Genomic DNA, 12,586 nt, shown 5'->3' on the forward strand with positions numbered 1-12,586 from the left:
AGAGACTAAATTGAAATGTACTTGGGGCAAGATACAATTGAGGAAATGGGCTCATGTGTGAACTTACTTTTGGTGAAGTTAAATATTTCAGCTTTACTGTTTGTATTTTTAAATTGCTGATAGTTGTAATGTCTGTGTGGGACATAACAGCAGTCAGCTTCTGTGTTATTCTAGGGTTTATAGAGAAAAACTTTATGATGTAAAGACATAGACTCTCATCTAAACTCCCTATCCCACTGCATTCCCAGGGAGGGTCTGGTTGTATGGGGCAGAGGGTAGAGGGAGGTGGCAAGGAGGAGGGGAAGCTTTCAAGGAGATAGCAGAGCCTGGGTTCTACTCCCAACCCAGTCATTTTTGAGCTGCGGCTCAAGCATTTGCGTTTTTAAATGCCTTTAATGAGGTATGATTGATTTTCAGTAAACTTCACATATCTGAAATATATAAACTGGTAAATGCTGATATGTTTATAACTATGAAATCATCTCTACAGTCAGGATAATGAACATACCGATTGCCCTAAAAGTGTCCACATGCCCCCTTGTCATGCCCCCTTTCTGCCATTCCTTGTACCCCTTCCCAGGTCATCATTTTCCTGCTGTCACTGTTTATTAATTGGTATTTTCAGAACTTTATGTCGGTGGAATAATGTAATCTTTGTGCAGCTTCTTTCACTCAAGCATACTTGTTTCGCATTTCATCCATGTAGTTGTGTATTAATTCATTCTTTTTTATTGTCTTTAGGCCTGTTCTGTTGTATGCATGTAACACAGTATATTTATTCATCCATTCATTTGATGGCATGTTTGAGTTTTTCCCAGGTTTCTGTTACGAAGGCGTCATGAACATTTGTCTTTGTTTTGAACACATATTTTCATTTCTCTCGGGAAAACAATGAAGTCAGTTTTGTAGATAATATTGTCCAGGTCTCCTATGTCTATGCCCGTTTTTGGTACTTGTTCTATCACTCAACAGAGGGATATGGAAATACCTGAATATAACTGTGGAGCTATATTTGTATATGTATTTAGCTTACTATATGGGGATTTATAAATTAATGATTCTGATCTATATTACTTGTAATACATAAATCTAAGTTAGGTATCATCAACATTACCTAAATTATTTCTCTGTTTCCTTTATTGTAAAACTAGAGGCCCGGTGCACGAAATTCATGCACTCGCAGGTTGGGGGGTGTTCCTCAGCCCGGCCTGTGCCCTCTTGTAGTCCAGGAGCCCTTGGGGGATGACTGACTGACGGCTTAGGCCCGCGGGGAGTGGGCCTAAGCCTGCAGTTGGACATCGCACTGACCACCAGGAGTCAGCTCCTGCATTGAATGTTTGCCCCCTGGTGGTCAGTGCATGTCATATCGACTGGTCATTCCACCATCTGGTCAATTTGCATTTTAGCCTTTTATTATTTAGGATGGTTTTCCTTCATTTTTAAGATATTTGATCTATAACTTGAATTTTTTGCATGCAAATGAAATTGACACTTCATTAATAATAATACCTGTTATTTATACAACTTCACAGTTTCTCATACACAGCAGTCTGGTAAAGAAGGTAAGTCATGGATTATTGTACCATGTTATGAAATACAAAATGGGCTCTTGCTTTTAAGAAACTTTCAAGTCACACAGCTAGCGAGTGGTGGAGCCTGTACTGGACCTGAGGTTTTATAATTCTAGAACAATGCTATATTCTGTATACTGTTGAGTGTGTGATTAGAATATACAGAGTGAGATGATTACTGAACTTGCCAGTCAGTGGTGACTTTTCACGCTGTTTGTTTTTAACTTGTAGTCCATGGCAGAAGTTCTTGCTAAGAAGGAAGAGCTAGCAGATCGCCTAGAAAAGGCCAATGAAGAAGCCATTGCCAGTGCTATTGCTGAAGAAGAACAATTAACTAGAGAAATCGAAGCTGAAGAAAACAATGATATTAATATTGAAACTGACAACGACAGTGATTTTTCTGTGAGCCTTTAGAATTTTATAATTGCTCAAAAAAAGTATATTCAAAAATAAAATTCTTATGGCCAGAGGGACCTAGAGTTCATCCAGTCCTATTTAAAACGACTTTCAAAATTATCTTCAATAACTGTATTATTCTGTGTGATTAAGACAAACAATAAATAATAGCAATTCTTATTTTAGCACTTGAACATTACTAAGAGTTTTTAATACAGTGCATTTGACAGGTTAGAAGTTATTTTCTTTTTACAAATCAAGGCATTGAATCTCAGAAAGTCAGAACTTGGCATTACTCAGATTGTAATTGCAGAGATTGAAGAAGAATCTAAGGCATTTTATTGTTTTTATTCTTATCAAAAGCAAACAATATGCCGCTTCGCTGTCACTAAGTGCTCAGCATACTCGAGTATGTTGATGAGAGGGATTTCTTTCTTTTTTTAAAATATACCTTTATTGACTTCAGAGAGGAAGGGAGAGGAAGAGAGAGAGAAACATCCATGATGAGAGAGAATCATTGATCAACTGCCTCCTTCAGGCCCCACACTGGGGATCGAGCCCACAACCCGGGCCTGTGCCCTGACTGGAGTTGAACCATGACCTCTGGGTTCATAGGTCGATGCTTAACCGTGCTGGCTGGGCCCAATATGTTTCTTTTTAATTCACTTGATTTGTCTCTGCTCTTAAAATGTTTACACTACGGCATTTTTAACTCGGTTATTATGGTGAACGTAAGAGGTGTGTGCTTTCTTCTAGTTTTGAGCTAGTTATTAAATGAAATGTACTAGCATAAGCTGGGAAAATTTCATATACGATTTACTTTTTAAGGTTATAATTGTGTCCAAATATTTGTTTTTGAATTTTCCTTATTACATTTTAGGCCAGCATGGGTGGTGGAAATGTGTTTTTCTGTGGTCTGTCTATGGACTGGAATGATGTCCTTGCGGATTATGAAGGTATTGTGTGTGTGTGTGTTGTGTACAGGTAGAGGGGTCTAAAGTAGATGATCTTATTGCATGAACTTCTATGTAAAATAAAAAGTTTGGAGTAAGAATGCTGATGCCTTTTAAAAGTCTGTTCTCAATTGTTAGTTTTATAGAGCTATGTGCTTAAACAGTAACAGTGGTTTCCTTTTTAATGAACAGCTCGTGAATCTTGGCGCCAAAATACATCCTGGGGGGATATTGTAGAGGAGGAGCCTGCCAGACCTCCAGGACATGGAATTCACATGCATGAAAAGCTCTCCTCCCCGTCTCGTAAAAGGTCTGGCCTCGGAGAGTTAATTTAAGACATTTCACAGGAAGGGAACTAGCCGCTCTCGACTGTCCAGTAGAGTTGCTGTGTAACATTTTAAGACACGTGACTCAGGACAGTTCAGATTCTTTGAAAAGTGACAGTGTTTTCCTGACACGTTAGACCGAGATTATTTTTGTGTACTTTTTATATTTATTTTTAGAACTTGGAAGACAAAAGAAAATATTTTTGGTTTTATCATGTAAACATTCGTGTCGCCTGTTTATTTGCTTGTATTAATAGAACAATTGCAGAATCGAAGAAGAAACATGAAGAAAAACAGATGAAAGCACAGCAGCTAAGGGAAAAGTTACGTGAAGAGAAAACATTAAAGCTTCAGAAATTGTTAGAAAGGGTGAGTTTTTAATATTTAGGAAATTATGATAGCCTTAAATTGATGGGCTTCTTTTCTAATTGAACTTTTCTTATGGTCTGAGAGAAGCTAAAAGAACTATAAAAACAATGAAATATCCTAGGAAACAAAGCATTTATGTCTGTTGGATTACCGAAGGTTACCTGTGAAAAGAATTTTTAATTCCTGCATTAGCTAGTATATTCTTGTTTTGCATCGTTGGCGTGGATTATGTTTGCCATTTTTGTTGCCGGGTCTCCTTGGCGAGTCTGGTACAAAGTGTAGAAGACGTGGTGGGCAGTTCTGAGCCTCAGTTTGTGAAGTTTGAATAAGTGGGGCAGTGATGAGAATATAGGCGAGATTCTTAACAGTCTTTAGAGCAGTGTTCTGCTCAGTGTGGCATAGTGGAAGGAACATGACCCTGGGTGGCCAACCAGGCCAAGTCCTGGTTTTGCTACGTAAGATACGGTGCCGGAGCAGTTCCTTTAACAACACTGGTTTCAGTTTGTTTCTCTGTGACATGACACTGTCGTTGTTGGCCTGCTGTGATGATTGAATGTGGCAAGTGTGTAAACAGCAGCACTTCTAGGAGGCTGTTGGCTGCTGCTCAGTTTACTGTTACCTGCACATGGCAGATGTAGGTGCGTGCTATGTTAGTTATGTGTTCTGTGTAACAAATGCCCTCAGAACTTGGCGGTCTGCACCACACATTCGTTAGCTCACAGTCTGTGGGCATGGCAGTGGGGTGGCTCGCCCAGGGACTTCTGCTCAGAGTCGCTCACGAGGTCAGTCAAGCTGTCGGGGGGGAGGGCAGCAGTCACTGGAGCGTACGGATCCGCCCCCAGACGCCCTTGCGGTATGGCAGGCTTCAGGTCCTCTTACCAGCTGCTTGTAGACCTCAGTCCCCCCTTTCTGCATGACACGGCTGCCAGCTCCCCCCAAGAACGTGTCTGAGAGAGGAAGGAAGAGCAAGCTGCCCGAATGGAAGTTGCACTATGTTTATAATCTTTTTCTCAATATATAATACTAGAGGCCCGGTGCACGAAATTCGTGCACAGGGGGTGTGTCCCTCAGCCCAGCCTGCACCCTCTCCAATCTGGGACCCCTCAAGGGATGTCCGACTGCCTGTTTAGGCTCAATCCAGGCAGGATCGGGCCTAAACGGGCAGTTGGACATCCCTCTCACAATCCAGGACTGCTGGCTCCCAACTGCTCGCCTGCCTGCCTTCCTGATTGCCCCTAACTGCTTCTGCCTGCCAGCCTGATCACCCCCTAACCACGCCCTGCCAGCCTGATTGATGCCTAACTGCTCCCCTGCCAGCCTGTTTGCCCCTAACTGCCCTCCCCTGCAGGCCTGGTCCCCTCCAACTGCTCTCCCCTACAGGCCTGGGTCCCCCACAATTGCCCTTCCTTGCAGGCCCGGTCACCCCCAACTTCCCTCCTCTGCTGGCCTGGTCACCCCTAATTGCCCTCCCTTGCAGGCTTGATTGCCCCCAACTGCCCTCCCTTGCAGGCCTGGTCCTTCCCAACTGCCCTCCCCTGCAGGCCTGGTACCCCCCCAACTGCCCTCCCCTGCTGGCCATCTTGTGGCGGCCATCTTGTGTCCAAATGGGGGCAGGATCTCTGACCACATGGGGGCAGCTATCTTGTGTTTTGGAGTGACGGTCAATTTGCATATTACTCTTTTATTAGATAGGATAGCCTTCACTTACTTGGAGATCAGTTCTTGAAATTGTGCATTAGAGGTTCTTTGGTTTAATTTTCCCATCAATGTAGGTATCTCTTCCATTACTTTTATTGATAAATCCCACCTTGCATTTGCATAAGAGGTATTGTTTCAACACTGTTACATACCTGCTCTCACCTGATCACCACAGTAACTGTGGGAGATACAGAGTTCAGCAGGTACTGAGCCCATTTTGCAGATGTGAAAACAATGTCGGAGAGGCGAGGTGCTGCCTCCGGCTCAGCCCCTTACTTAGGGCTCTGAGGATCTGTCCTCTGGATTCTGTCCGTGCTGCTCCTGTGTCAGACTCTTCTAGGTGTTTAGACGCATCATTGTGTAGCTCATTCATGTTGAGCCAACATCTGATTTTCTGTCGTTCCCATTGGTGCTGGATTGGGTTTCCTGGAGCAGTCTGTTACTTTTTTATATTGTTTTAAGGAATTAAAGGAAACGGTTATATCTATTTTTGTTCTTCTGGAGGCTCTTTTTCCTTCTTATGCAAATGAGTGTAATTTTTTAGACTTCTCACAATTTCCCATTCTCAAGGATAAAATTACTTAATTATCTTGAATTTGGTTACTAGAAACATTAGGTTTATGAGGCTAACAAATACACACTTTTCATTTAATGGAAGCTTACTCGTAGTGCTGTATAATGACAGCAGGTACTTCGATTGAGCCGTGTCTAATGCACAGCTCTAAGATTTGTACCTGTATTGACTCAATCTTGAAAACAAGCCGGTAAGTTAGATTATGAACTCAAGCAGTCTCTTTCCACTTATAAGTCCTAAACTGATCGTCAGTTTGCACTCTGTTAAATGACTATGTGTGCTGAAAGTGAGGATGCGGTACTTCACTGTCTGCAGGAAAAAGATGTCCGGAAATGGAAGGAAGAGTTGCTAGATCAGCGACGTAGGATGATGGAAGAGAAGTTGCTTCATGCTGAGTTTAAGCGAGAAGTGCAGTTACAAGCAATTGTAAAGAAAGCCCAAGAGGAAGAAGCGAAGGTAAGTACCTATATCTTAGGTGCTTTGAGCATCGAATTAGTGATCCACGTCCTTTTCACGGTTTTATATTAAAAACTTATGTTTATCAAGTGTCTATTGTGTCCAGAATATCAGAGCATTTTTACAGGCTCATTTTAAGCTCATTAGGTGCAGTATCTTGTCTTTACAATAATCCTATGATGTATATATATATTTTTTACAGCTTTATTGAGGTACAATTGACAGACAATGGATAGCACATATGTAAAGCATCAGTTTGATGAGTTTTGACATGTATATATTCCTGCAACTATCATATCATGAAGATTATAAACAATTCCATCACCCTCAAAAGTTTCTTCATGCTTTCTTGTAATTCATTCCTTCCTCCAACTGTTACCATTGCAATTTCTGACCTGCTTTTTGTCACTGTAGCTGTAAACATTTTCTAGAATTTTATATGAATGGAATCATACAGTATGTACTCTCCTCTGGTGTCTTTCACTCAGCAGAGTTATTTTGATTTTATTCCTGCTGTTGTGTATATCAGTTACTTTTTCATTGCTGAGAAGTCTATACCACTGAATAGAATTACCATAATTTGTTAATTCAGCAGCTGTTGATGGACGTTTGTTTTCAGATATAACTGCATTGAATATTCATGTACCAGTCTTTGTGCAGATGGGTGCTTTTATTTTCTTAAGTAAATACCTGAGAATGTATCATGATAGGTTCATGTGTTCATGTTTAACTTCTTTTGTTGTTGTTAATCCTCACCCGAGAATGTGATTTTAAGAGAGACTGTAAGGGAGGGAGACAGAGAGAGAGAGAGAGGGGGGGGGGGGAGGGAGAGGGAGAGAAAGAGAAATACCAATGTGAGAGAGACACATTGATTGGTTGCCTCCTGCATGCTCCCCAACCAGGACCAGGGATTGAACCTGCCGTCCAGGTATGTGCCCTTGACTGGAAATCAATCTGTGTGTGTTTTTAAAACATAATTGTATTGATTTCAGAGAGGAAGAGAGAGAGAGAGAGAGAGAGATAGAAACATCAATGATGAGAGAGATCATTGATCGGCTGCTTCCTACATGCCCCTCTACTGGGATCAAGCCTGCAACCTGGGCATGTGCCCTTGACTGTTATCGAACCTGAGATCCTTCAGTCCGAAGGCCGACACTCTATCCACTGAGCCAAACCAGTAGGGCTCGATCTGTGTTTTGCATATATTTTCTCTCAATCTGTGGATTGCCTTTAAAAAATAAAGTTTTTATTGGTTTTGAGAGCGAGAGAGAGGAAAGAAGGGGGAGAGAGAGATGGAAATATCAATGATGAGAGAGAATCATTGATCGGCTGCCTCCTGCACGCCCCACACTAGGGATGGAGCCCGCAACCCGGGCATATGCCATGACAGGAATCGAACCTTGATCTCCTGGTTCATAGGTCTATACTTAACCACTGAGCCACACCTTTTCATTTTTGTAACAGTACCTTTTGAAGTCTTACAAATTGATAAAATTCAAAATGTTGACTTTTTTTCTTCTGTACTTGGTGAGTTTTACATCCTATTTTAAAAAGCTTTACCTTAACCTAAAGTTATTTAAGATTTTTTCTCAAGTTTCTTTCTAGAAGCTTTTAATTTTACAATGATGTCTATATTCCATTTTGGGTTATTTTTTGTATATGGTGAAGGCGAGGGTTAAGAAGACATTTTACCACGTGGATAACTAATGTTTCAGTACCAGTTGTTGGAAATCTTTCCTTTATATGTTGAATGGCCTTGCTGAAAAGCAACCGGCTCTGTGGGCAGGGCTGTTTCTGGCTGTCTGAGGTAGCATCTGTAGTGACGGGTGCCTGGAGTCTTTGCTTCTGTCAAAGAGCGTAGCTCAGCCTCTCCTTCCCCATTTCACTGTGTTTCTCTGGCTTTAAAGAATGAAAAGTTTGCCCTGGCCAGTTTTGCTCAGTGGATAGAGCATCTGTCTGTGGACTGAAGGATCCTGGGTTCGATTCCACTCAAGGGCCTGTCTGTACCTCGGTTGCAGGCTCCTCCCTGGCCCGCAACCAATCGATGTGTTTCTCTCACATCAATGTTTCTCTCTGTCTTTCCCTCTCTCTTCTACTCTCTCTAAAAATCAATGGAAAAATATCCTCGAGTGAAGATTTTAAAAAAAAGAAAAAAGAATGAAAGGTTCAACCCCACTGACTTTTTTCAGCTTTCTCATTAGCTACACTTTACTCATAAACACTGCTTGTCAAGTTGTGCTGGACTCTTAAGAATCAGTGTATATGAAGTTGAGGGTGCAGTGTACCTAATTGTCATTCACTCAGTATATGTTGAAAAAAATGATTTGTTATTTAAGGTTTGTCTTAAGGTTTGTCCAAACTCCTTAGAATACGTATATGTAATCGTTTTAATCTCAATGTAATTTGTATGGTTGCAGAGTGTAAGGATATTATGTAGAACTTTATAAGATGGTCTCTATAAGAATCCTAATTTATTTATTGACTTAAAATACTTTCTGTGGCAGACCTTTATTTTACATCAGTTCTTACTGAGGCCTGTGGATTTATTTTATAAGCGTATTATTATCCATTTTTGAGGTAAATGTTGAAGAAAACACTCATAGACTATTACACTTTTGTTTTATGCCTTTACACTGGTTTACGTTATAATATAAAGACTGTTAAGTTTATTTTTGTGGCATACCCTAGAATTAACTTCATTTGAAATTCACTTTTTGTTTTTATTGAAGGTAAATGAAATTGCTTTCATAAATACCCTTGAAGCCCAGAATAAACGCCATGATGTGCTATCGAAATTGAAGGAGTATGAGCAGAGGCTGAATGAGTTACAGGAAGAGCGTCAGCGCAGACAGGAAGAAAAGCAAGCACGTGATGAAGCTGTCCAGGTAGAATTTTATTTGGCAAGCATTTATGGAGCACCCACCACATCTTAGGCATAAAGTGGGGGGCAGGGGGTGCCAGATTCTTCCTTAAGCTGCCATAACGTGCGTAACTGTGAGACCAAGTCCTGTGGTTCAGGAGGTTTCAGAAGGCGTAAGAGTGAGGAGACACCGTCCTGATTCCTTGGCCATAGTTTATGTTCTTTATTTGTAAGGATATAGATTCACTTTATAAAGCCATGCTTCCTTCATCAACATATTTAGGGAATCCCTCCCTGCGCAAGATGCTTTCGTGGAGTAGGAAGTTTCCCTCTGACCAAGGTCCTAGAGCCGTGCATTCCCATTACTTACAGCCAAGGCATGGCTACATGGAACAGACTGACAGCCGTCAGAGGGGAGGGGAGGGTGGAGACGGGATGAAAGAAGGTGAGAGATTGGCCAAAGAACGCACCTGTGTGCATAGCCCTTGGACGCAGCCAACAGTGTGGCGATGGCCAGAGGGAGGGGGTGGGCTGGGTGGAGGTGGGCAAAGGGGGGATTGGGGAGTAGCTGTAATAGTGTCAACAATAAAAATAAAGTAGAAAAAAATAAAGAAGGTGGGAGAGGCTTTGTGAGCTACTAGAAATGGAGGTGAACTGAAAGAAATGCACCAGTCCAATAGTGACACGGTGAAAATGAGCCAAAGCCTCCCCCCTCCTACCCCCCCCCCCCCAGCAGAAAGACAGCCAGGGCACAGTGTTTCACGGCGCGTTTACCGTTTCCATGAAGCGTCTTCCGCCTTCATGTTGATGCTGATTGTTGGTCTCTCGGTAAACAAAGGCACAGAAATAATGTAACTAGACCAGGTCACCCAGTGCCCGCCTTTTAACCCCTGTGCTGACATACAATGCCCTTTCTCCCTGCCACCAGCTCTTCTCCACTAATTCCTTCGTGAAAGCTTAGTCCAGATATAAAGTCTGTTAATGCTGCTTTCTTCATGATGTATTGGTATTTCTAGAACCATTCCTAAACACAGGGCTTTAGAAGTGATTAACCGTAAAATACTTATTAGGTTCTTGTAGAATATGAATAACGTAATATCTGCTGAACATAGCATTTCTTCTGGTCATTATGTGTAACACTGGTAAATTACATGAAAACCATATATCGCTGATGTTTGATTTTTGTTTAAATTCTGTGAAGCAAACCTAACGACAAGCCAGGGATCTCCATGGTTTTAATACATATGTTTATGTCAAAGCTGTGTCATTTTCACATAAATCTAGCTTCTTTTAAAACATCTCTGACCTTAGGAACGAAAGAGAGCGCTAGAGGCAGAACGGCAGGCCCGTGTAGAGGAACTGCTAATGAAGAGGAAAGAACAAGAGGCGCGGATTGAACAACAGAGGCAGGAAAAGGAGAAGGCCCGTGAGGATGCCGCCAGGGAGAGAGCGAGGTACCGGCTGCGATTCTGAGCCTGACAGATGTTTTGCAGGGGGTCCATGTCCACATCACGTCTTCAAGGCACTCGCTGTCGTGTAGATACTTAGAAATAGCCCAAGTACAGAATGTCCATGTCCAGGCTTTGTAGCATCATGTTAAAGTGAAAACCTTTTTAACATTTCTCTTGGATGGAAAACATGATATTTCAAAAATATTTTGGGTTGCAAGAAATAGAGTTGGATTCTGGCTTGCTTAATTAGCAGAGGGGTTTTTAGGAACGTGTTGGCAGCACGAGGGGTAGGAGCTTAGCGGACCGGGCTCGGAAGTGGTCGGGCGTCGAGGTCAGGCCCCAGGAGCCACAGCGTGGTCTTTGGCAGCAGCAGTCTGGCCAGCGTGTTGTCACTCTGATTACACGTGACCTTCGGCCATCCCTTCATTTTAAAATCAGTTGTTTCAGATTTAAAGGCCCAGGACAAGGCATTTAATTGGCCAAGCCTCAGTCCCTTTTGGTTGGTGTGTACCTTGTTGACATGTCATGTTTTTTTTCCTGACCTTTTAATTGTGTCAAATCTGGTGTGTGTGAAAATACACTTTTCTTTGGTGTATGTGAAAATGTATTGTCCAAGACTGATAATAAGTAACTCAAGGCTGAGTAACTTTTTGCATACTTATCAGCTACTAAGTTTTTTTTTCATGTATAATACCTATTTAAGTTTTCTGTCCACTTCTGTATTGGGATCTTTTTTATTTATTAGTAGGTACTAATTCTTTTTTTTTTTTTTGTATTTTCTCTCTTTTTTTTTTTTTTTAAATTTCTTTATTGATTAAGGTGTCACATATTTGTCCTCATCCCTCCATTCCCATCCCACCCCTCTCCCCACGCATGCCCCAATCCCCTGTTGAACTCAACCGTTGGATAGGCTTATATGCATGCATACAGGTCCTTTGGTTGATCTCTCCTCCCTCCCCCCAACCTCCCCTACCCTCCCTCTGAGGCCCGATAGTCCGATCGATGCCTCCTTGCTTCTGGTCCTGTTCTTGTTCCTCAGTCTATGTTGTTCATCATTTCCCCTAGATGAGCGAGATCATATGTCACTAGATATATACTAATAAGAACTGAATGTGAGACGAGCAATAATAGTTATGCTGACAGGCAAATGAATCAATCTGTAGCTAGCTTCCCCCTGGACCAACAGTTCTTTTGAGACCCAATTTCAATGTCCAGTAGTTCCTTGTGTGTACATGTCAGCACTGACCCCTCAGCTCTGGATGGTGGACAAATGGTGGTAATGGAGGTCCGACTCCCTCTGGTTTGGTCTCGGCCGAACCCAGGGGCACGGTGTCACCCGGACTAAGGGGCACGTGGCCTCACCCATACCCAGGGGGCGCGTGGTCTCACCCGGGCCTGGGACCCAGCCTCACCCGGATGGATCCAGGGGCGCACGGCCTCACCCGGACCCAGGATCTGGCTTCACCCGTACCCAGGGACGCTTGGCCTCTCCCAGACCCAGGGGCACGTGGCCTCACCCGGGCTTAGTTGCACAAGGCCTCACCTGGTTCCAGGGACACATGGTCTCTCCCGGACCCAGGGACGCTTGGCCTCTCCCAGACGCAGGGCCACTTGGGCTCACCCGGGCCTAGGTGCACGATGCCTCATCCGGATCCAGGGACGCATGGTCTCACCCGGACCCAGGGACGCTTAGCCTCTCCCAGACCCAGGGGCACGTGGCCTCACCCGGGCCTAGGTGCACGAGGCCTCATCCGGATCCAGGGACACATGGTCGCACCCGGACCCAGGGACGCTTGGCCTCTCCCGGACCCAGGGCCACTTGGGCTCACCCGGGCCTAGGTGTATGAGGCCTCACCCGGATCCAGGGACACATGGTCTCACCCGGACCCAGGGATGCTTGGCCTCTCCCAGACCCAGGGGCACGTGGCCTCA

General features: G+C 43.3%; 1 protein-coding gene across 1 annotated transcript in view; it reads left to right on the forward strand.

Annotated features, from left to right (window-relative positions):
- The window catches only part of SCAPER (S-phase cyclin A associated protein in the ER), a 197,683-nt gene that overhangs the window by 59,030 nt on the left and 126,067 nt on the right, over positions 1 to 12,586 (forward strand). The window contains exons 11-17 of the mRNA XM_054713413.1: positions 1,803 to 1,973; positions 2,848 to 2,923; positions 3,113 to 3,230; positions 3,504 to 3,615; positions 6,203 to 6,343; positions 9,073 to 9,228; positions 10,515 to 10,657. Of these exons, the coding sequence (XP_054569388.1) occupies positions 1,803 to 1,973; positions 2,848 to 2,923; positions 3,113 to 3,230; positions 3,504 to 3,615; positions 6,203 to 6,343; positions 9,073 to 9,228; positions 10,515 to 10,657 (917 nt within the window). The remainder of the gene's footprint in view (positions 1 to 1,802; positions 1,974 to 2,847; positions 2,924 to 3,112; positions 3,231 to 3,503; positions 3,616 to 6,202; positions 6,344 to 9,072; positions 9,229 to 10,514; positions 10,658 to 12,586) is intronic.

The sequence above is a fragment of the Eptesicus fuscus genome, chromosome 25 (genome assembly GCF_027574615.1).
Source record: "Eptesicus fuscus isolate TK198812 chromosome 25, DD_ASM_mEF_20220401, whole genome shotgun sequence".
Taxonomy (NCBI): Eukaryota; Metazoa; Chordata; class Mammalia; order Chiroptera; family Vespertilionidae; genus Eptesicus; species Eptesicus fuscus.